Source organism: Molothrus aeneus, chromosome 11 (genome assembly GCF_037042795.1).
Source record: "Molothrus aeneus isolate 106 chromosome 11, BPBGC_Maene_1.0, whole genome shotgun sequence".
Classification (NCBI taxonomy): domain Eukaryota; kingdom Metazoa; phylum Chordata; class Aves; order Passeriformes; family Icteridae; genus Molothrus; species Molothrus aeneus.
The window spans coordinates 15,253,077-15,278,303 of NC_089656.1; the positions used below are offsets into that span (position 1 = coordinate 15,253,077).

The window sequence follows — 25,227 nt, forward strand, 5'->3', positions numbered from 1 at the left end:
GAGACAATTATTTTCTGGATTACTTTTGTTATCTTGAGGTCAAAATTTTACCAGAAAATTAATGCATATTTAGTAAATGAAAATTTCAAAGCTTTTTATGTTGATGGTGCTTAAAAATAAGACACTTGATCGTGAACTTTTTTCACATTTACATTTAAGTTATTTTAAACTTTCTTAATTATCAGAACAATGGGATGTGGCCTTCTGACCCCTCCTGTCTGGGGCTGCCCCATTGTGCCTCTGTAAAATACATGGTCTGGACTTTGATCTCAGCTTTTCAGACAACCTTGGAATTACCTTACCTATTTAATGATGTGCTTGGTTTTATGTCAGTGATTCCTGAGATGGGCCACGTTTGCACACGCATTTAATTTCAGCCTTTCTGTTTATTTTCTTCATGTTTTATTTGCCACATCATATTTCTTTAGAAGGAAAGTAGAGAAAAGCTTCCTCCTTTAGTGACCACAGATCAGGTGGCAGAAGGGCAGATTTTCGTATTCTGGCGCTGATATTTTCCTGTGCATGCAGAAAGACTTCATATTTTTGTTCAAGTCTATATTGTGTATATTGAGTGTATATTAAGAAGCTGATCCTGCCAACCCTTGTACAAGAAATCTTTACTAATGTGATTCAGCCCTTTTATTTCACTTTCTAAAATTACATACATATCAATGTGACCATTTTCAATGCATCTCTTAGCTTGGAAATGTGAACAGCTGGGGAAACAAAAGAGTTTGTGTATGTGTTTATTTCTTTGAGCATACTGTTCTGTAAGTTATCAATGTTATATTGTTTAAATCTAGGAAATTGTAACCATGAACTGCCAATTAAAATGGCTTAAATAGCTAATTATTCAGTTCTTTCATATCTTTGTCTCATATATTTATTTCTACTTACGTTGAAGCATCCCGACATTATTCATGGGTACAGAAGTGATGACTTTTAACCACACTGATATTTTTTCTTCCCCCCCTAATATTAACAGTGGGGGGAAAGGACTGTACCTTAAATCCCTTGGCCAGCTTTGCCACCCTCCCAAAGAGCTGCAGTGCATTTGTGAGCCTGCAGACGTCAGCATCCTGCCAACGAACTGCGCTGCTCTGCCCGCGCTCTGCCCGCAGCGAGGGCTCCATCTCACCATCGCAGCGCTGGGGCTTTGGTCGGAAACTGTTCCATCCCATTCCTTCCAATATTCTCACTGCTTTTTCATTTCCACTAAAGAGAAGGGCGTGCTTTCCTTTCTAGCTTGTAGGAGCCATGTTGTAAGAGTTGTCTTTAATTATTAGTTATTGTTGTTTCAATGCAGATTTATGAACTACTTATTTTGTGTCATTTAACGTACCATTTTTTAAGCAACATTTTTCAATCTGAACACAGCTTCCAGGAGGGCAAGCTGCCCAGAACATCAGTGATCTCACAGTTATTACTTTGTGTCATATATAATCTTGTTTTTTCCTGCAACAAATAAATCTTTGGGCCTCCCTGCAAAAAACATTTGTGGTTACAGTATAATAAAAATAAACCGTTTGTCGTGACTGCAGCTGACATTTATCAGCCTATTTGTGGGTGCTCTTTCTCTCTCTGTATAATACAGAACATAATTTGTCACTTTGTAAATACATTCCAGCCTAAATCCCTGCCAGCATCTGTTAGTGTTTGAAGGATTAATGCACTGCACAGTGCACGTCTGCACTTTCAGGCAACAACGTAGCTTATGGTTATGGATCATGAGAGAACAGGGAAAAAGGCTTCATTTTGTATTTACTTAAACATTGTTGCCCTTTTGACCATCCTGCTCTTCTCCTCTTGTTTGTTGTCTGGAGTGGGGATGCTGCCTTCCCTTCCCTCTGTGTGAAATCCTCCTGGAAGTTCTGTACACCACTGTGTGTGGAGCTGTACATGTAAGATAACACCTCTTTAATTTTATGGGTAATTAACAATGGTAATAATGTATTGAAATAGGGATGTTACTGGTTTAGTCCATTTAGAAATTCTCCTTTTTCCCCCAGCTTCTGCCATTTCCAACAAATCCATTACCCTATTGCCTCCTACATTGCTTCCTTCTCAGCAACTCCTAAACTGGGCTTATTTAATCTTAAAAACTTCAAATAGAAGGAATTTTTAAAAGGAAAAAACCCCAAACCTGTAGCTTCTAAATTACCCTGATGCTGTTTGCCTTGTTCCTCTCTTTGAAAATGCATTCTGCTATCACTTGGGATGGTGCAGAATGAAAGGAATTGGAAGCATCTGAATAGGAGGCTCTCCACAGCTGAGATTCTGTTACATGTTCCCAGGCTCCCTTGATCATTCTCTAAACAAGGAGATATGTTTATTAGAATGGTAAACCATACACATGTTGTTATATATTGCCAAGATTATTTGAGATTCCCCAAGATAAATTCAAATGAGCTTTACAGGAATGGGTGTTTGGAGACAGAAAGAAGTGATCTATATCCAGGGAAAGAAAAAAGAAATTCCAGCTAAAAGTAGGCTCCCAAGTAATTACCTACAGTTCATGTGCATTAAGGGCTAAACAAATTCCTATTGCCAAAATCTACAGTAGATTTTTGTTTAAATACATGTAATTTCTCATTATTGAAGCAAATGTGTCCTGTGTGCAACGGAACCGTGTTTATCCAGAAAAAAATCAGGGCATTTGGAGCCTACTAAATGAAGTGTTCTGAAATTATAGTCCAGCAGTTTTTGTATGTTTTTTGTTCTCTCTGGTTATGGAATAAATAATTTTTAAAATATCTTCAGGAGAATGACTTCTTTTACTCTTTCTAAGCATGATTTAGGATTGCTGGAGCATAGTTTACTTCACTGAAGATATTAATTTCATAAAGAAATGCAGATGTTTTCCCTTTTTTCCTTTATAATTATCTTCAGAAGATATGAAAGGCCAAATTTACAGAGATACTGATCTAAGAGTTAACTAATGTAAAGATTATGAAATAACATTATTGCTTATTGTAGTGGTAAGTGGTATTTATTATAGAAGATTTATTAAAAAAGGATATTAAAATCTGAAAAATGAAGCAACCACAAAGAAATGAATGAGTGTATGTGTAGACATTTGCTAATAGAAAGAGATAAAGTTCTAAAACTATTGGGAAATTTAAAATGGTGATTGCATGATAAGTCAAACATACAAAGTGTACCTGGAGACTTGAGTCCCATTTTTGTATTTGGATTTTAAATTATAGAGAAATGAAGTATTTGGATGAAGGAAACATATTGTTGTGAACAGTGATTTGTTTAAATGTGAGACCAAATGCCAGATTGGTCTATGCCATCCTCAGAAGCTGAACTCCTTCCTGTCAGGCTATCTTTATCTTTTTTCCACAACTCTCACCTTCAGAATTTCAGGCTTTTTGGCTCAGAATTTCAGGCAATTGCAACTTTTGGGCATTAATTTGCAGGACAATCCTACAACAGCTTGAGGGCTTCAGGCTTTTCTGAAGAGGCCTCTAAGTTGTAGATGATGCCAGAAAGATAAACACTGTTCTGTGCCAAACATCCAGAATTCTCCAGAATTCTGGAGAAGGGATAGAGACAAAGAAAACAATGGTACTAATAATTTATTCTTCATGATAAAATGTTGGTCCAAGGCTGATCAGTAATCTGAGCAGTTTGCAGGCTCACACTGACCCATTAAATCTTGATCTGTGTGCTGTTCTCTTCACTTGGATGAAGGCAACCCCTGGAGGAATTTCATTTTTGTGAGGATCAGAAGATCAAGTTACTTAAGCAGGAAGAACCAGGCTTTACAAATGAATTTTTGGGAGAGGTCACACACAGCATCAGACTATGACAGAATTGAGCAAGAAGAATAATGGAAAAATTTACACCACTAAATTACAACCAAAATACAGGTAAAAAAAACCACATCAGGAAATAATGAAACCAAATATTACTAATTTTTTTTTTTAATGAAAGAATGGAAATCCTTTTCATCTCTGATTTTCATGAAGAATCAAGTAAGTCCCAGCTATTTCCTTGTACATCTCATGAATGTGCTGGTAAAATGGTTAATATTTGGGAAATTGATTTGTGTTGTCTTGCATAAAGTTAGTGGAAATTTGTAAGTACTGCACAAATACTGCTGATATTGGGGGGAGGAGGAAGGTGGGAGTGTAAAAATGTTCCACCACAAGGTCTTCTAAGGAACTTTATTGATGAATCCCAAAGGTAGCAGAAGAACACATTATTAGAGCATCTTCCAGAGGTGCTGGATTGCTCTAAAAGCAGCAATGGATGCATCCATCCCCATCAGCTCCCAGGAGCTGCAGAGCATTCAGAGCACACAACCAGCTGGAGCTGCCATTGCTGCCATAAATACAGTTTTGCATGAAGCACCAAATATTGACTACATTAGGGACAATAATATTTGCAGTCCTAATCCTGAGTGAAAGCCTTTTTCCCCATTAGGTACCCCCATAAATAGTGCATGGCACTGGCTATTGACTGTCATAAGCTATGTGTCAAATTGTCAGATGTGCTTCTAAAACACCCCCTGCTCCATCCTCAACGTGGAAATATGAGTTTATGTGGGCATTGCTTGTCATATGCTGAGATTTGGTTATTTGTTTACCTATTTTCAGATAATTCCACAGATTTTTCATCAGCTTTGATGTAAAATTCTTTTTTTTCCCCAAGATTTTCTTTCTCAGACAGCCTGTCAGAACTATCTGCATTCCAAGACATTGTCATGAAGATTTTTTCTGTATTAAATTAAACCACTTTTTACCAATTGATTGTACTTTCAGTTCCTCAAAGTCAGATATTCCTGTTGTTGTGCCAAGTATTCAGTTTTGAGTTAAGGACTTTTAAACATTGAAGATTACACGCACTATTTTCTGAGAGTAAAATTATACAGTAAATTATGTAGTGTCCACTCTGGTACATTTTAAGCAGGCCCTCACAAAATGACTTGTACTTACATCAGATACAGAGGCTACAGCATATTTATTAAGACTCTTCAACTCTGTATGAAACTGGAGCAGTCAGAAGTAATGGTGTCTGCTGAAAGATTCTTTATCATATGAATTTACTTTTAGTCATCTATTATTTATTTCAGCTATTTTATATGCCATTATAATAAATATTATGACAGAGAAAGCTTTTATGCTTCAACTTATTGTACTGCTCTTCACTTCCTTGCAATCCTTCAGGAAAATGTAGCTATGCTTTACCTATATTTAACGTAAATCATCACTTACATTTGAATGAAAAATTCACTATGAAAAAAGGCTCCTTCTTCAATACCAAGACACAAATGCACAATCATGTTTACTGCCAAACTACTCTACCATGCAGTGTTCATTTTTAAACAATTTTTAGGCTGTAAAGTGAATGCATTGCATATAGTGAAATAGCTGGCTTGCTGGGGGTTTTCACTTTTGTGTTACTTTCTGGCTCAATAAGCATTTTTCTAGCATGAGTGCAAAGTATAGCCAATTGCACTTAAGCATTTTTTAATATTTTTGCTCCAATAGGGAGCAGCTTACATACAAAACTGAATAAGCTGTTTTCTTGGGCTGTACAGAGTAATGAAACCTACCTGGAAATATTGATGAAAGGCTTTTAGAACTGAGTGTGAAACATGAAATACAAGATAAATTTTTTTCTTTGGACTTTTCAAAGTGCTATTGTGTTGGGTTTAGAAGAGGACTTGTTTGGAACTGGAGGTTGATTTGCCTTTGGCTGTTTCTTCAAAGGCACCACATTGATGCCTGGACACTGTTAGCCTTGAACTGCTTGTTGGGCTTCATGAAATACAAATACCCCCATCCCAAACTCAAACCTCTCGGCTGGTTCTGGCTGACCTGGATTGCTCAGGGCTCAGCAGACAGCAGGAATGTCCCCTCCCCTTGTGTCTGTTCTCCTCTGGCCACTTTGCAGAGCTGGTCTGGCTCTGGTCCTGAAGGGGTTTTGGATGGGACATTTGTCCTGCATACCTGCAGCAAGGACAGCAGTTCATTTCACACAGCTTTTCAATGGCACCACGTAGTTATGAGCCTGTGGTTTAGAAAAGAGCTCTCTAAATTATTCTAAACTCATTTCAGTATCTACTTTCTCCTTAAATGATGCAATTGAAAATAAAACAGTAGAGGGAACATTAATACTTTTTGTCAATTTAATTTTCAAAATTTCTGGAGTTTCCTGCCTTAGTGTACGGATTTGATGATGGCAGTTTAAAGACTGTCTGCTGTATTTGGGAAGGTGGCAAGTCTCATTTAAGGTTTCACAACATAAAATGAGGCATAATTCAGTGCTGAAAACATGTGAAGTAATGAGAGACATCAGCATAATACAATTATGACGCATTAGATCAGGATTTGCAGCATACCATTACCAATCACTTCTGACTGCAGAGAACAATTACAGTTAAGATGCCTTTTAGCAAAAATGATTTTTAGTTTTATTTTTTATGAAAACCCCCTGTGCTCTTGTATACATATCACAATATGTGACACCTAGGATTCTAGGGAAACAGGGAAAACATTATAAGAGAGGTAATTGTGAGCTACTGTAAGAAAACAAACATAAAACCTTCTACTTGTCATTTATGGAGATATTCGTACATTATTAAGAACATACCTTGCAAGTATATTCCTTTATTCATAGGTTTTTTAAAAAGAGATATTGTGATATAAGTAACAGTGGGAAAATTTAAATAAAATTGAATTGATACTAAAGGTTTTGCATTTCACAGTCTCAAACTGTAGCAGGAATTGTTGGTCTACACAAAACCTCTGTAGGGTGAGAGGTGCTGGATTCTCAGTTGAGGGGAGAATCTGAAACAAAAAAGTTGGGGAACTTGCCTAAACTCATGGTACATTAAAGTGATTTCTTCCCCAGCTGTGCTTGGAGAAAACACTCACACCTGGCTTCTTGAGTGCCTTCAGAAGCTGAGGTGTCAGCTTCTCACTCAGGTTCTGAGTGCTTTGGATGTCCCATGCTCCAGTTTTTCCCATGAGGAAAACAGAGTAAATGTATTTGTCTGTGCTCAGGATGTGCCTTCTGTGCAAGTGAAGGAAATGCAGGCTTCAACCATCAAGGTTTTAAACAGCAAAAGCAGGGAGAAAATTGAAAAAAATATTATAATTTTAAAATTTCTGATTTTTACATTTTCAATATATTAATCCTCAAATCAGGCCAACTTGAGTCAGCTTAACTTCTATTTCAGAAAGTATTTTGGAGGCTTCATACTTTCTTTTTTTCTTTTGGACATGAAGTACAGACACCTCTTTTCTGTTCCTGGAATCAGTAGCAGAAGCCTAATGTGTGACACCAAGAGGAAAAGCATTACCTGAGTGATGTCGTGTGGACTTGAACCCTTGTCCCCAAGAGAACAGTGGCTGGCAGCTTGTGGTCTAGCCTGTTGAACTACTTGATTATTATGTTTTTTGACCTCCCTATGTCCTTTTACCCTTGGGAGAGACAGGAGAATGTTTCAACTGAGGAAAGCAGAGGCAAAGTAAACCCAACTATGCACATGACTTCTGTAGTGAGTAAACAGCTTTGAACTGCACAGCTGAAGGGAAATTGTTCTGGAGTTCTATTGCATAATGCAAGGCAGCATCATCTTTCTCAAGTCTCTGACCATCAAACAGAAGAAAATATTTACCCAGTGGGGAAGAATGAATTCCTGAATGATGTGCATCTTGTAGGGGTAAAAAACCTCTTTGCAGCAAAGTTTGGTTTAGCATTTTCCACCTCCAGCAATTGATACTTCCTATGAAGACTGAACCTGTTGAAATTTTGTGTTTATTTTGCTGTCCTGATAAGTCTGGCTGGAATGGGACAAGAGGAATTGGAGTGCTGATATTCTGTTTAAAGCAAACCTGTAAGGTAGTTGTAGCAGGCAGAATGGGTTCATAGCAAAATAGAAAACAGATGTAGGGAGAAAGTGCCAGATGCAATGAAATGGGGAGGTCAGATGGATCACTTGAGCTTGGGAGACAATGGGAGACTCTTTCTGGCTTCCTTCTGTCCTTTCATTCCTCCAGCAATGCTCATGGTATAACCTTGCAATCCCAGCAGACCCTGGTGCAACCACCAGCTGCTTGGTTATGTGATGACTTCAGTGTTGTGATGAAAATAGGTACACATCTTTTGGTTCAATTTGTTTTGAGATTTGGAGTTTCAAAATACCTGGAAACAGGGATCTTAAAGCTGAAAATTGTGTTTTGGCACAGTGTGTCCCCTCCTAGGTGAAAAGTTTGCTTTAGGTATATACAGAATTTCTTTTGAAAACACAGAATCACAGAATGGTTTGTGTTGGAACTTAAAGCCCATCTTGTTCTAAGCCCCTGCCATGGGCAGGGACACCTTCCACCATCCCAGGCTGCTCCAAGCCCATCCAGCCTGGCCTAGGAAACTTCCAGGAATGGGGAGTCCACAACTTCTCTGGGCAACCTGTGCCAGGGCCTCCCCACCCTGACAGGGAAGTGTGTATCTATAATATGTCCTGATAAACTCTAACTGTATAAAGCACTGTGTAGACTGATCTGTTATTTTCTGTAGTCATTTTATACTGTCCTTTATATCACCTACCATGAAAAATAGATTTTTTAAAATTAATATGTGTCAATCTCAAGCTGTTTTTTATAGAATATTTATTGTTTTTTTTTTCCTATTGGTATGGTTCCAAAAAATAGCATGTGTTGAGAATAGCACTTATTCTACTTTTTATTTCATGAGTTACATAAGTTTCACTGTCAAAATCAAAGCAAAAAAGATAGCTATTAACCTTAACACTGCCTTGAGTCCATTCATTGCATTATATAAAGCTGTGCATTACATAGTGTGTGTTTTCAGCAGAATCACCAAATCACAAATGCTACTTTTGGCACTAAATGTTGTGCTTGTCCATCCCTTTTGATGATTTGTATTCACTCTGGGGTTATAATGTTAAACAAGGGAATCAGACAAGTTTCATAACACATTTACTGTAATGTGATACTGTGAACTGAACTTGCTGTTATTTATCCTTTTTTATATTTTCTCTTGTTCCAGCATAAAGCCAAGGTAGAGGCAATGACCTTAGACCTTGCTTCTCTTCAGAGTGTGCAGCACTTTGCTGAAGCATTCAAATCCAAGAATCTGTAAGTACTCAGAAAATTAGATGTAATATTTTCTTGTTATTTTAATGTCTTTATCAGCTGAGCACAGTTGGCAGGATCACCATAGTTGGATGGATCACCAACTGCAGTGAGTGAATAATCATTTCACGGGAATTTTTTTCAATGTAAATTAAAGATCATTTGTTTTCATACACACACACACAAAAAAATAAATAACAGATCTTCTATTATTTGATGTGTAGCCCCACTTTTAAAGGGCTTTTTTACCCTGTGGCTGTTGAAAAAGACCAAAGCTGAATTGCATAAAGACAGCTCAGGCAACTGGTAACAGTTTGGCAGTGGTTTGGAAGAGGTCAAGGGTGAACAATTAGTGCACTTCTTGTCTTGTGTTGTTTTCTAACCTTCTCTCTCTCCTTTTCCTCTTTAAAGCCTTAAAAAACCACAGCCCTATGAGCCAGACAGCTCCATTTTCCAGACCTCTCTGTGGAATAGTCCATAACAAAAAAAAAAAGAAAAACAAAAGGGGAGAGATTGTGATAATGACATCACTTAACAGTAGACAAATTTATATGGAGATAAGCAGGTTAGATTCCAAGTGGTTCCTTTAATTTAGCTTGAACAGAGCAATGAATGTCTGAATTGAAGAAATTATTTGAAAGCTTTTAACTTCCAAGTCTTGACAATAAATTCCACATTTTGTGCTTTTATCCACAGTTTGACCCATTGATTGTTGTGTGTATTCAAACTTAGCTATTTTCTGCAAGTATTTCTGTAACTGATATGCATCTTACTGTTCTTCTCCAGAGAATATGACCTCTTAGCTTTGAAAATACATTGTCTTAGAGAAAATATATTACAAAGAGTGGTTTTTTTTCACTTTTGAAACACTGCCAAAGATAAATCTCACATGAATAGACAGATGACATTTTAGTACTTATGAGCCAGATATGTAGGTCTTTTAGATGCAAAGAATTGTCAAAACTGACTTCTAACAGAATTTCTTTACTGCCAAAATCCTTAGTATCAATATTTTCTTATCATGTCATCTTCATATATTAAAATTTCTTGCAAGACAAATCCTTGCAAGAAAGTATTGCTCTTTAGTGCTAACTTGGTTTTGTGGTGTGAGAGCAGTAAGTGTTTTAATTTAGAATCTTCATGCTTTTAATATGCTACATTTCTTTAAGTGTGTGGTTCAGTGAAAAGTCAAAACCACCCTTTTTCCAAATGCAGCTCATATCCTGATTTGTGTGTTGTAGCTCACACCCTGATTGTCCTAGCTAGTCCATTAGGTATGCATGTTTATAAATCCTTGGAAGTGAACAGGCTTAAATCAATTTTGGCAGAGAACTGAAGAAAGGAGAAGATCTAGAATCAGTAAAACCTGGTTTGTTTTTGTTGGCATACCCCATTCTCCCAGTGTAGGTCTGTAAAGCTACATTGTCAGTGATGGACAGGCATTACTAATGTTTCACTCTCATTTTATTTGGAAAATAGTTTAGTAATAGACAGCATTCAAAGCCTCTGCCTTGCCTTCAGGCTTTTCTCTCTTAAATATGCTCAGATTTGCCTGTGTCTGGCAGGACTCATCCAAGCATAATGTGGAAGTCTATGTTCTGTATCTACTGTGAGACTTTGGTTTTGACCAAAATGAATTTCCAGTAATATTTTGTTTAAAGTCTGGGGCTGGATGGAAACCAGACCTCACACACTGCCTGTAGCACTGCATCTTTTATCTGATGCAGATACAGAAATTCACCTTACAACCATCTGCACCAGCAGGAGGGTGGACTGGGAGATCTACCAGCTCTTTCTGGCCTCTGATTTTTTTTGTGATTTAACTGTGTCTGGGTAAGTTTGGAAAAGCAGTTATGTGGCAGAGGCATCTTCCTGCTGCAGTGGTGGCTGATGAGTTTTCCAGCCCTGGTGAGCACTGATGACCTTTGTCTGTCTCCTCTTTCGTCGGTTTTGCCTCAGTGTCCAGAGGCTTTTGTCACGTTGGGAATTCCTCTGCACCTGGGGCTTTATGAGCAACTGGAAGGAATCTTACAGGCTCCAGTGACAGACTGAGCCTTGTTCTTTATGCTTGGGCCAGTCTTGTCTGTTGGCAGCCAAAATTTCTGAAATATTTCTGAAATATCTTGTAGGAGAAGCACATCGTGCTGGAGTCCCCCCCTTCCCATGAGGGACCTGTCACTCCTGTTAGTGACTGTAGGAAATACCTTAGGAGATGAGGTTTTTCTTTCTCTTACAGATTTCTCAACAATGAAGCAGATAGGAAGAGCAAATTTAGTGGGTGTTGTTTTATTTTTAAATTTTGCTTCCCAAACAAAACTGTCATTTGAGTTCTGAGCTGTCTAGATCTTGGTTTCTGGGGAAAACTACAATACTTCTAAAATGTCAAGGAGAAATTTTGTATGAGCACACACATTTTAATAAAGACCTGCATTTTATGTGAAGAGGCCTTTAGTATTCAGTGGTGAACATCTTAAACATCTCTGTGCTAGTAGTGATATTCTCTGTTTGGTTTCTCCAGTGCACTGTTGGTTTCTGGGACACTGGTATTTTCCACAACGTGTTGGTCTTGGTGACATATGACCTAGTAACTGAAAATTTCTTAAATAGATGATAGATGCCTTCTGAAATTCTGCTTTTCTGGCACACTTTTTGGCTCTAGGTGTTATTTTTTGTCAGCAGATGTAAGGGTGTGCTCATAGTCACATCACAGCCTGGGACCCTGTTCTTCCCTGGTTGACAGCAATTGGAAAATAGTCTTGAAGAACAGATCTCCTGGATGAGAAAACTAAAATGGAACAACTTCAGAAAAAGGATCCCTAAATTTTACTGAGTTGAAACCTTTGCAGCTGGGGAAGCTGGGGCTGTTTGCATTGCAGAGAGCAGAGGGGAAATTGCTGAAACTGTGAATCTCTTGCCTTAATCAAATAAGTTGTAGAGAAAAAAAAAAGCCTTCTTGAATGTGCTTGGGAATCTGAGGGATTGTGGAAACCACGTGAAGAATGAAGAAATGTCATCCTCTGCTCAGCAGGAATTTAACAGGGCTGGTTGCATACTGACAACAAATGATGCAACAGAGGGAGCCTTGAGAAAAGCATAAATAATAAACAAGAGGAAATAGTTACTCTGAAAAGAAATATTTAATATGAATTGGAATGGTACTTTAAAGGCTAAGGCTAAGAAGCCTTCCCTGTTTGAAAGTAAAAGTCAGATGATTCATCTATAAATTATCATACTTCTGAGATTTAGTGGAAATCTTTTATTCCTACATGGATTTTTTAGGTGTTGCAGACTTGTCCACAGATAAAATCTGAGCTCTGAATATATAAACACCGGTAAATTATGCCATATTCCTATAAATATATTCTAGAAAATCCTTCCTCCTCTCAGAGAAAAAGAGGGTTTTTTTTGTTTGCATTATCTATACTCGTGAGTTGATACAGCTGTTTCTCTTTCTGAGACTTTTTTATCCATGCAGAAGGGTTTTGCTGATTATTTTAGATCCTGCAGTTCTGTGATTGCAACACTCAAACTTTCTCTAGGAGCAGGACAGTGCCCTCCATTTTTTTTCTGGTCTCACAGTTAGAAGGATTCAGTGGGAAAAATAAGGTAAAAACCTAAATCAGTTGGATCTCCCAAAGTCAACTTAGGGAGAAGACAGAATAAAACAATATTGCTGTTTAATATTTAATCTATCATTGTAGCACAACCTGAACACACAGACTAACACATAAAAGGGATGTCCAATAAAAAATAGCCCTCAAGGATTTCTAGCAAAAAATTTTTGGAGAAAGCCAGCTATCTTTTAGTATTTAGTATTTCTGGCTTATTTTCTGCAGGGACATTCTCCACTGGATATTTTCACCAGGAGTGAATGAACTCCATCTTCCTTCCTTGTCAAGACAGTGCTAACTTTAGGATGAGAATGGGACAAGAGATCTCAGTGCACCTAAATGGCTGGATTTGTTCAAGTTACTTCTTTTATATGTATCAAGTCTTTCCCCTCTGCTGGTTTCCAGCTCAGGCAGTTCATTGAATGTCTCTGAAAGTCAAATAAATGATCTGTTTATAATAATGTTCTGGGCTAAGATGGATTTGGCATGAGCTGATTTCTGTGCAGCTGGCAGAGGCACACCAACCAATCTTTCATATTAGTGTTTTGGAACTAAGAAACACAGAATTGAATCTGCTATTCATTGAGTGGGCATGATGTGAGGAATTAGGGTTGGTATTAATCCCCCTTACAGACAAAATGACAGCCCTGCTGTGATTGTATGGAGCACAGCATTGGAATTCAGTCAGGGTCAGTGTTGGGTGGCTCAGGGTCTGTGGAATTGGTGTTTGCGTAGGAGTGGAGACGTGTGGATGTGGCACCTTGGTTTTTATTTCTCAATTTGATCATCCCATACTTGGCTGAAACCTGCATACTTTAACTGAGGGAAGCACTGGTGTTTCAGTTCTAAAAGTCCCAGGACAGCACCTGTTGCCAGTATTTACAGCCATGGTGTCCTGGCGTTTGCCTGGACCTCACCATAAAAACACTTCCATGATCAAAACAACAGGAAAGTTATAGATGAAATTTTATGTGCATTTGTACTTTTCAGTGGTGCATGGTGCCACTTGGTTTGAATTAAAGTTATTTTCTGCCAAACAGTAAGGCTTTAATTTAATGTTCTCAGTGTTTGAGAGAAAAAAGCTGAAGTCATCCTGAAAAATCTTGAATTACTCCAAAGACATGAAACAATGTTTGCCAATAGCTACTGCTTAGAATTTTCTGAATTGTTAGGAGCAATTCACAATTATGCAGGACTTCCAGATGTAGATCTTCAATGCAGTTACTTTCCTATACTTTAAAGAAAGATTTTTTTTGTGGTAAGAATTGGCATCTGCTAACAGTTTATTCACTAATGATGTGTGTAGAAATATGGAAAAGACAGCAGTTATGAATTATGGTTCTCCATTTGGAAGTTTAGTCTCTTCTGATTTTCCTAACCAGACCCAAAATGGAGTGGGCCAGGTTTTCAGCTGGCTTCCTTAGCTGAGGCCCCAAACTCTGTAACTGCATTCATTTTTCATGCTGCAGGCAGAAGTGTGCTGAAACCTTGCAGGTGCAATTAAGATTTTGGAGCCTGATGAAAAGTCAATCCAGAATATGATTTTTCTGCATTTCCTTATTATAACTGACATATTGCAGGTTTGTTTTTTTAATTCTAATTGAATGACAATTAGATCATAGATACTGTGTGATAAATTCTATGCATACCTGAGAATACATATGTAAAAATGGAATCTGCTCAGCAAATCGGTACAAATATAACTTAAAAGATCTGGAAAAAAATGAATATATGATTCAGATGAATTATCAGTGATGCCATTATGCCAACATGTTTAATGGTTCTGTAGTCAATGTATCTCTATCAAAGATGATTGTTGCCACTGCTTATTGTCTTTCCAAAGCTGAACATATTTTATATCCCTGTAAAACTCTGTTAACTCTTTGCCATTAATAGAATTACTTCCTGTGAATTAAAACTCGTGACAGTTGAGATTTTACATTTGTTTTCTCAGCTTAGAGTATGGTTGGCATACTGGCAGTGCCACCAAGGCAGAAACTTCTGGACAACATTGTGCATTTTGAGATATCAAAAAATACCCACATTGAATTAAGAAACATGCATAGTTCAGAAGCTACTGTTGCAGACAGCACATATCTTAAATTTAAATAAGATCAAAGGCTGACTACCTTTGAAACGTACATAATAATATTAGGGTAAAACTTTTTTTTTTTCCTCTTTGTGGTGATGCTATGCCTTATTAAAGCCTAGGGATTGGTTTTCTGCATAAATAGTTTTTCTTTTTCTTCTTTCTTCTGTTTTTTACCTCTTGTACACAATTACCCCTTTGTGGTAGCGTGTGTCAAATCATGTGGATCCAAAAATTATTTCCAGTACTTTATAAATGAAAAATTAAAAATCTCAGAATCTTAGATCCTTCCCCCTTTTCCTGGAGGCAGAGATCCTGATGTTTTCATCAGATCACCTTTCTTTTCATCTGCTCTATTGTGGAAATACCTTTTGCCTCAGAATATTTCTTTTTTTTTTTTATTTTAAGTAAAGTCCATATTACTTAACCATAACTTTACACACGGTTACGTCTACAAAAAATGATGAAGTGCTTTTAGACATTACTAACAAAAAGATTTTGTTTGGTGTTTGTTGCACAGTTTTATGACTACGACTGTGCTGTCCAAAATTTCCAAACCTGCCACTTGTCTTTGGACACTTTGCACTCACTTCTCTGTGCCCTAATGAAGAAACCTTGAAAACCCCCCGGGGACTTTCTGCTCCCTGGTTGTTCTGGTGCCATTTTCAGCCATGTCTGTGCTAAATCCAGAGTGAGTCTAAGATGGCTTGGGGCTCTGTTTTCCTAAAAAAATTCCACAAGATGCACCAGCTGTGAAAGCTCTTCTGAGCATCTAAATAAGAAAAATATGTCTGATTAATATGATTAATAACTGATTAAAACATATTCTGTCACAACTATACCAAGGATCTTTGGGCATTATGGATTAATGAGTTTTGAGAAGCTCTGTGTGTTTAATTGATGTTGCCTTCTAAAAATTCTGAATTATCAGGCCAGAGTATTTAATTACATATACATTAATATATATTTAGTCTATTTAGTTAAATGCTTTCTAGGGGAGATAATTAAAAAAAAAGAAGGCAGAGTCTTCTGCTACTTGGGTAGGGAAGGCTCACTGCTAGCCTGAGACTGGCCATGGATCTTAGAATCCAAAAATTTGTGTAATAGACTGAAAAGGTTGTATTTCTTTATTAGCTGTTCCCCAGAATCCCAGAGGATGTCAAAGTACATTAATTTCCATCACAGCATGGAATCTTTCAGGTCTGAATGGCAGCACACAGCTGCTGAAGGGCTGTGTGTGAATTCTGTTACAGCTCTATAATCTCTGGGTAAAACAGGGAAGAGTCATTGGAAAGTGAAATGCTCAAAATGAGGTGTTTTATTCTTTGAATGATCAACTGTGGTCCCAAAAACATTTTCCAAGGATTTATCTGTTTTCAAGTGAAAATATTATAAATATATAATAAATGTAGTAATTGACCTTTTCTTTTGGTGAGTTGTAGCTTTCTTTTTCTAACAATTCCTTATTGTGTGCAAACAAAATTTGTATATTTAGAAGTACATGCAAAAAATCATTCCATGGTTGTTACAAAAATGAATATTTCTTTAGGTCTGGCTTATGCTTTTTTGTGACTACATGTGAATGTGTGTAAATAATGATTTTCTGACAGACTTTGAAAAAGATGCACTTTGAAGCAGCAAGTGTCCTTAGGTGGGCTGCTGAATGAAAATTACCAGATTCTGGATATTTTAGTTGCTATTGTCTCTTATTAATTTCTGAAGGTGCACGATGATGTGGGGTTATTTTGGTAGTTGTCCCTCACCATATATGTAAGAAAAAATAATAAAGGGAAAACCATGACTAATGGATGTTTTGTGTTTAGTTCCAAATCAGTTGAGACCTCTGTTTCTTCTCCAAACATTTATGAAATTGTACACTGAAGCTTCTAGAGAGGTAATGAGTAATGATTGAGGGATGGTTGACCTCTATGCAGTATGCAGATGATGTATTAGGAAGGCACAGGAGCAGCTGCTCACAGTAATTCCCATGGATGTGTTATGAAGGAAGAATCAGAACAGCTTCAGTCCACTCCCATTAATCTCTTAGAAGTGGAGCAAAAGTATTTGCTGATCAACAGTGTCAAATCCTGGAGAGAAATCCAGTAGGATGAATTGCAGAGAATTTTCCTTGCTTCTAGCAGGAGGTCATCCATCAGGGCTCTAAGTCCTGTGTTAGAGGCTTGCCTTAAAATGAAGCCTGAATGACAATGATCCACATTTCTGTCAGCTGGCAGTTGGCAATAAGGGCATTTTTGCTGACCTTTTAGCCAATATCTTTATAAAAAAGGGAAGTTAGGCATTAAGCATTTTGTTTCTGAAAGCTATTGAGTTAAATAGTGCTTTTTTTTTTTCTTTTACATTGAACCAGTAAACATTTAAATATTTTTGTGTCAGTATTAGATTATACATGGTTCTGAGTTTTCCTGCTGCTGTCTGAACCCTGACTTAGTGATTTTCTTGTTGCTTGGTTTCCTGTCAGTACTGTTTGTAAACTGAGGGGGCTTTCTAGAGATGGTTGTTTAATTTACCCATTTTCTGGAGAGCCATAAGCCTCCCTTGCCTGTTGGGTATTCCCTTTGTGTATCTAGGCATTCCCTCGTGGAAAGAAGCACAACTTTCTAACTTCCAGAGAAAGCAGCCTGGAATGGTTATGGGGTGGAAAAGTTTGGTGGGCTGTGACTTTGCTTCTTTGTGGAAGAGAAGTCACAGCTCTGCCTTCTTTACTGGCCGTGACAGAGGTCTACAGTTGCTTATGGGACTTTGGGGATATGGTGAGGCCTTTTCTGTTGAATTTCTGTGTAATTCCAAACAGTGTGAACTTTTCAAATCACTTGAGAAGTGCCCCAGATGGTGTGACATTCTGCTTCATGGGAAGATTTGAAAGTATTCCCTGTGCAGGCTCTCTGGTTAACTATTTCATTGCGTTTGAAACGGGAGAACACCAAAGCCAAGAACTCTGTTGACATTTTGGTGGTGTTTGTTTAACCTCCTAGTGCACAGGCTACATTTGTTGAAAAATATTATTCTTACCTTTGCAAATCATCAGTAATTAATTCCCTTGGAAATATCTACTGCTGCACACAGCCAGCTTGGGAGGCTGCTGACAGATCACAGTTTTACATCAGGTGCTAACAAATTGATTATTAAATTTCATAACTAACTGATTTATAGCAACAATTTAATTTCTGTATCTCTCTAATGTATTCACTTACTGTATTTCAAATAGTGCAGAGGAGTTGGATTGCTTAGTTGCTTCTAATGGTGAATTGTGCACAGCATGTGAGATCTGAATGACTTCCCCAGTGCAAAGGTTAGTGAAGTATCACAGGCTTTGTGAAGTGCACAGAATATTAGCTGCATTTCAGCTCAGGTATTCACATATAAGATTGTCCTGGCTGATTCTACATGCTTTTAAAGTTTCACTAAGTTGTAGGCACAGTTACCAGCATGGTGAGGGTTTTCTGGGATTGCTGGGTACCCTGCAGTTGGAGCAGTGTGTTCCTGAGGCTCAAGAAGCAGTGACAACCTGAAAAAACAGAGCAGATCAGGTCCTAGTGCCCACCTAAATGGCGCTGGTATCCCACGTTAGCTCCCTTGGTGGGATGTAAGTCACTGCCTGAAGACATTTTAGGGAGACATAGAGGTAAATTTTCATAACACTCTGCCGGGTTGTAGCTGCAGTGTCTCCAAAAATATCTCATGGGTGTCATGGTTAGAGGGAGCACTTGGTCATGTCAATACCAGGAGTAAACACTGGAAAATTTCCTTTGCTTCTGACATCCTTTGTTGGCCTTTGCTGTGTCTTTGATGTAGAATTACAAACTATTTTAAACTGAGGGGGGATATTTTTTTTCCTTGGAAGCCTCATGCAGATTGCAGCAATGTTTTTAATGAACTTGTGAAATCAAGGTCATAGTTCTGCTATCACTTGAAAATACCCCTGTCATAAAGCAAAGCTGCAGTGCCAGATGTGTGGTGTGAATTGTCACGTATCTTAAAAATTTTGTCCCTGCATAATGATACGTTCAGTGACACAGAGCTGTGCACCACTGAGATTAGAATCTGTCATCTGTGGCTGAAATTCATAACTGCACAGTGGCTGTTACCCAGGTAATCTCATTCATTTCCTGGTGTGCAAATGGCCGGGTCACAAAAACTCAGATGACAATTTTCAGTAATTGGACCTTTGTTAGCAGTCTGACGAGAGACACCGATAGCTTAATGGACGTGGATCCAAAGCTGAGAGGTGGCTTTTTTCTGAGCTGAAATGAAGCACAACATCCATGTCTATTCATACAACCCTTTAGGTTTCTTTTCTGTGGAGTTATCTAGGAAAAAAATCCTTTATTATTTAGCATTTAAAACCACAAGTGCTAATTAAAAAGAAAGGAATTCTAAAAGGGAGTCTGATATGAAATTTTCACCATGACAACTGTTTAAAATGTTTTTGTATTTATTTTTCTATTTCTTCACAGATTTTAATAATAAAATATTGTAAATAATGTTAATTTTACAGTCTCTTAAATCAGAATTACTTTTACTTTGAAAAAAATGAGAAATGGGCTTTGAAAAATACAGATCTCATAAAATGGACCGAAGTATAATTTTATTTCTTTTATAAAATCCAATTAAATTACCTAAAATTTAAAAAAAATTACTACATTTTATCTTTTTATTGTTCTAGAATATTCTTCTTAATTAATTGAGCTGACAGATTTAGGTATAGAGTGTGTATTTCCCTTCTGGTAGTTATTGTGTGATTACTAATCATGAAGGATTTACAGTTTGGATAGGTAGAATATGTGAATCCTTTCTGTCTGTGATTTGTTACTTCCTAGTACACATTAAAATTATCAAATAGAAGGATGATCTTTTTAAAAGTCTTATATTTTTTTTGATGGAATGGTGGTGGTATTTTCAGTATTGCTGGTGCATTAATGTGCTGCAGTTCTCATACAGGAGGCTCTTACACCAAAAATTGCATCTGTGTTGGAGAAACTTGTTCCTTTTTTTCCCAGCAGATGTACAAATCTGTAAATTAATTTTTGCTGGAGCTTTTCATAAAGTCTCATAAGAGGTGATGAATCATCCAAAGTTCCATGCTCTCTCAAGCTTCAAGCAGCTTTGTTTTCCTCTTGGCAGATGCATCTCAAAAGAGGCAAAATGAACTCTGGTTTAAATAATTTTGATAAAAAGTGCCTCAAAAGATCTGTTACCTTCTAAAGAACATGATCCTGCACAACTCAGTGCATATCCTGCTTGTGCTGTGTTGAGTGAGGCTGCAAGGATCAAAGGGCTGCCTTTTTTTTCCCCTTTGGTTTGAACAGAAACAGAAACTTTGCCTTTGTAAGGACAGTCCCTGTTTATCTTCAGTTTCTTTTGTGGGTGCAGGATGTGTGCACAGATATTCTGTGTATAGGTGTCACTACAAAAAGGCAAATCAGAAATCCAGCACTTCAGACACTGAGCTCTCAGAGTGCACAGATGCTTCACTCTGCTTCTGGAGCTCTTGGTTAAAATTTTCCAAGCTGGCAAAGGAACAGATAATAGATTGTTAACTTCTCATTGAAGCACACTACACTGGTAACATCCCAACTGGCTGGAAGTTGAAATTTATTTTAATAAGAAAATACAGCCTACTCTCCATCCTTTTGCATTTCTTTCAATATTCAGCTAAGGTGTGTTTGATTCCCCCTGAAATGTTTTTTTGAAAACTGAGCTATCAAAATCTGATGCTCTCAAACATGCCTGAAGGAATATAATTATTTAGGTTTGTTTGACAACCTGGGGCTTCATGTTTTACATTATTTTCCAAAATTCCTTCTGCAGATGCTCAGAGTTGCAGTACACATGTCCTTCGGTCATGTGGGGAAATGTTCTGACTCTGTGTCTGTGTGTGTAGGGCTGTGAGGAGGCACTTGAGAAGGACAGAGGGCAAGCAGTTATTTTTCCTAACTGTGCTTTATTTATTACCTTCAGAATTAGAGTTTATGTTGCATGTTGATTCTGTCTCATGGGATTGCAGTAAAGACATAATAGGATGGAATAGGCTAAACAAATGGGACAGATCTTAATATTCTGGTGTTAGGACATCACAAGTGTTAGTGCAGGAATTTTTGGCTGTCATTATTCTGTGTGACTTTCCCAAATTAAAGATACCAGGGTGAGGGATGGCAGCTGCAGGCTCTCCAACCTGAGGCTCTCAGCTCAGGTAGAGCTTGCTGAGCTCTGCTGCATCAGGCTCTGACTCAAGGACAAGAACATGCTGTCAGTGCCAAGGTTTGCTCAGAGATGATGCAATCTAGCAAATGCAGATCCATCTGAGGTCTGAGGACCAGAGACTTTGCTGTGTTTCATAAGGGTTTGGAAAAAGACAAGAAAGAACAGAAAGGGCATTTGTCCTTGATTTTGCTGTGGAGGTTGGGAAGGCTGCAAGGTGCAGTATCCTGAGATTACACTGGAGACCTCAAGGAATCTGAAGTTTTCTGGACCTGTTTTGTGAATGAGAGAGGTATGTGCCAGCCTAGGTTCTTTTCTAGCTTAGTTTGATAGAATTTACCCTTTCATTTCAAGTTCCTTTATCATGGCATTTCCATTTAAACTGGGTTAGGTGAGTCCAGTGAGGAAGGATTCTGTTTCAAGGATCTCATATGTATTGTGTACAGATTTTCCACCTTCTACAGCTTCTGGAGAATGTTTTTATTTTTTCATCTTAGTCTTGCATTTCTTAACAGCATACTTTATCAGCTGCAGAAGAATAAAATGTGTACACGAGCCCTTTTGCATTGTGTCTTTATTCCTTAATCCCTTGTCCCCTACCAATTGTGCAGGTGTCATGTACCCCATTCAAGAAAGTGGTAGGAGTTCCTCCTCCCCCAGGAAAAGTTTCTTTTCTAAATGCTCCAGATGGAGACAGTTTCCCAGTTGGCAACTGGGAGAGCAGTGATAGTGCTGTGTGGCATTTTGCCTTTTATTCTATACCCTTTCTCCAAGGGTGTCCTTTTCTCACTGTGGGGTTCAGCTGGACCCTTAGTGGGGCTGCTGGAACCACCTGGAATCAGCTCCTTCCCACAGAAAGCAGCCAGCCAAATCCTTCACACCTGCACCCCAGGCACACCTGCACCCCGTTCACACAGGTGTAAATAATTACACTCATTTAATTGAGATTTCTTTGTCCTCTTCTGATTTTTCCAGGCCCCTCCACATTCTGATCTGCAACGCTGCCGTGTTTGGTGCTCCCTGGTCCCTGACAGAGGATGGCCTGGAGTCCACCTTCCAGGTGAACCACCTGGGACATTTCTACCTTGTCCAGCTTCTGGAAGATGTTCTACGCCAGTCATCTCCTGCCAGGGTTGTCGTGGTGTCCTCTGAGTCCCACAGGTTGGTGAATGTGAACTTTGGTTTTGCTGGAATCTTTAATCCTTAAAACATGGAACAGTTGGAGCAGAACCACAGGAGTTTCTGAAAATGAAGGTCCTTGCTCTCAAGCATTTGCCTTTGAATAATCTTTTTAAAAATAGAAGCATTACTAATGCCTGTGGATGTTTCTGGATTTGGCTCTGTTGCTGGATGAAGCATGTTCTAGTTTTATAACAGTATGTAGATATTTTTTTGATCATTCTTTGTGTGAATGCAGATTTTCGCTGCGTTTCAGACCACTCATTGATTTTGTGAGGAGATGGAATAATAATTGATTAAATCTGAATGGCATGACCTATATTGATTTGTCATTCAACAACTTCAACATCTTAGCAAGAAGAATGTGCAGATATTTTAGCAGGAGAAACAATGCAATTAAAAGCTGCTAGATGAAATCCAGTTGTTTTATAATGAGAAATTAGGGAATTCAATGTAGACATTAGCTGTATAATTGTAAAATGGGAAGTAATGTAGTTAATACATATTACAAATCTGGCTATGCCTCTTTTGGTAAATTTTTTAATTAAAATGTTAGATGCTCATCTTTTCTACTGCCAGGAAAAGTACAGTTGGTAAAAAAGATGTTGATGAGGTTTGCCTTATTTCAGATGTTCTTGTGTTTTTGTGTTAATAACTGAAAAGATGGCTTTGATTTAAATAAAGTTCCTTGTGCAAAATGAATGCCCCAGTTCAGAATTTTACTGGGCACAAACCACTTACTCCTCGCTGATTTAGTTCAAGGACTGCAGGATTAAGCCTATAACATCTAGCTTTAAACATTACTGTTGATTTCTATTTCACTTTTGGTCATGTGTAGCAGCTCTAGCAAACTAAAAGGAAGAATGTGAGAGTCCTTTTTTTTCTTTTTTTTTTTTTTTTTTTTCCCTCCTGTCTTCATATTTCTGAAATGTTTTAGTGACCCAGAATGAAGCTTATTTTTTTTAATCATGTTTCCATAAAATGTAACCCCAGGGACCTGGTAGAGAGAGACCAGCCAAGGGTCGGGCTGAAACCTTTATCACTTCCAAACACAGGGGCTTATGGTATAAATGACACACTGCAGATAGATTTACTTTTACCATTTTAAATTTATGATGGCTGAAATGAAAGGAAGCAATAGAAAATGCCAGTAATAATCCTCCCCACTGTTAAAAAACATGAAATGTCTAGTAATTAGGTGGTAACAAAATCTGGACATCCTTATCTTTGCAGATCACACCAGGTTTGTGAAAGCAAGTAGCAGAGTCCTGTTAGGAGTGAGGGCAGCTACTGCAGGGCAGGAGAGATAGCTCTAGAAATAAATCTGCCAACTCCAATCACTTGCCAGATGTGGAGGGCACAATGGGATATGTATAAATGAGCTGTTATTTAATGGGAGATTATGTTGAATTGTCAGTTGCTTGTTCCCCCTTGTAAGTTTGTATCTCTGATAGTATTTTAAATGACATCTTTGTTTTTCACTGCATTAAGTGCTGTGTGTAACCAGGGCTCTCATCTCTGGACATCTTTATCTGTGATTTTGAAAACATTTTGAAAGTGCTCATAGCTAAGACAGAGAGATCAGCCAAGGTTGACAGAAGCCCATAAGGAAATAAGTAACAGTCTATGTTTGAATAAAACAATTAACACAATTAGTGAATTTCTCTTTTTCTAAGAAGTCCAAGTAATGTCTTGCAGCTTATCTTATCACTTAGACTGATCATTGTAAATAACTGTGCTTTCCCCACCCCCCAGTCTGTTTGATGGGAAGAAGTTTATGTGAGGAGTTAGTTAGGTATTATTTGGTGGTCGTTCTTTCTGACCTACTTGAGAACTCTGAGCCTTAAACCATGTCGTAAAACAGAAGTGTTGGTATCTAATTACTGCCATAAACCTTGACTGGATCTTTTTGCTGGAGTCAAGACCCCCTGTTAGGGGAAAAATTAAGTCCTATGTTTGCAGAAAATGCTATCCTGCACTGCTCCAAGGCAAAATATTTATTTGCCTCTTTGGTTCTTTGTTCATTTCTAGTTACTTCTCTGGATTCAGCACAAATGAATTCTGTTTAAATTAAGCTTTTGGGTACTTTAGGCATATCATATTAAAATCAGAATAATAAGTAGGTTGACTTTTCCTTCTGTCTTTATTTCTGTGTTGTTAATTTGATGGTACAGCCCTTATTCCCCTGAATTCACTGAGATTGGCTCACATAAGCACACTTGCAGGACTGGACTCAAAATATGCCACCGTGTTTCCTTTATACAGTAACACACAGAGTTGTATTTATAGATTATTTTTAGTGTCATAAGTGGTTACTTGTGGAACGAATATAGGAAATTCCTCCCAGAATAGTCTTCTTAATTTCAGAAATGTATTTTATCTAACTGAAAATTATGAAAGAGAAATTTTGTTGTTGAAATTGAAGGGCTAATTGTGCAAGACACAGAACATCCTGGATTCCTCTTGAGTTCAAATACTGTATTGCTTTGCTCTGAGCATATTATAATTCTGCTCACAGAATGAATGTAGAAATTCCAGCTGATCTCTTCATTTCTGGGCATGAGATGCAAAATTAGTAAAGATATTTTAAAACATTTTTCTAGTGTGTACTATAATTATGTTTATCCCTGTTCTCCCCAGCTGATTCTGAAAACTGAGTATTAAAAAGAGCTTGCTAAATTCTTTTTATTTTTAGTAGCTCCTCTGAATGAAACACAGATCTGTAACTAAATGTAGTATTGTTTTCTAATATTAAGATATATCACTAAATTAATAAATGAAGTTATAAGAACTGGGAGGAGAAATTCTTTATGGAAATTTCCTTTTCTTCATCTAAATGTCTTTAGAACATTCACTACTTTGTTTCTTTCCTTTTTTTTTAATAACAAACAGCTGGTGTTTAATGACTCTGTCAGACCCAATTAAAAAACGTCAACTAGTTACTTTGATTTGTGTTCAGCCATGCCATGGGTGTACTTAAAAACATTATGCTCTGCCAGAGCTCATTTTGGCTTTGTTT

The 25,227-nt window shown here is 37.7% G+C and overlaps 1 protein-coding gene across 1 annotated transcript in view; it reads left to right on the forward strand.

The window, feature by feature from the left end:
* WWOX (WW domain containing oxidoreductase) overlaps positions 1-25,227 on the forward strand; it is a 473,858-nt gene that overhangs the window by 83,911 nt on the left and 364,720 nt on the right. The window contains exons 6-7 of the mRNA XM_066557163.1: positions 9,025-9,113; positions 22,005-22,190. Of these exons, the coding sequence (XP_066413260.1) occupies positions 9,025-9,113; positions 22,005-22,190 (275 nt within the window). The remainder of the gene's footprint in view (positions 1-9,024; positions 9,114-22,004; positions 22,191-25,227) is intronic.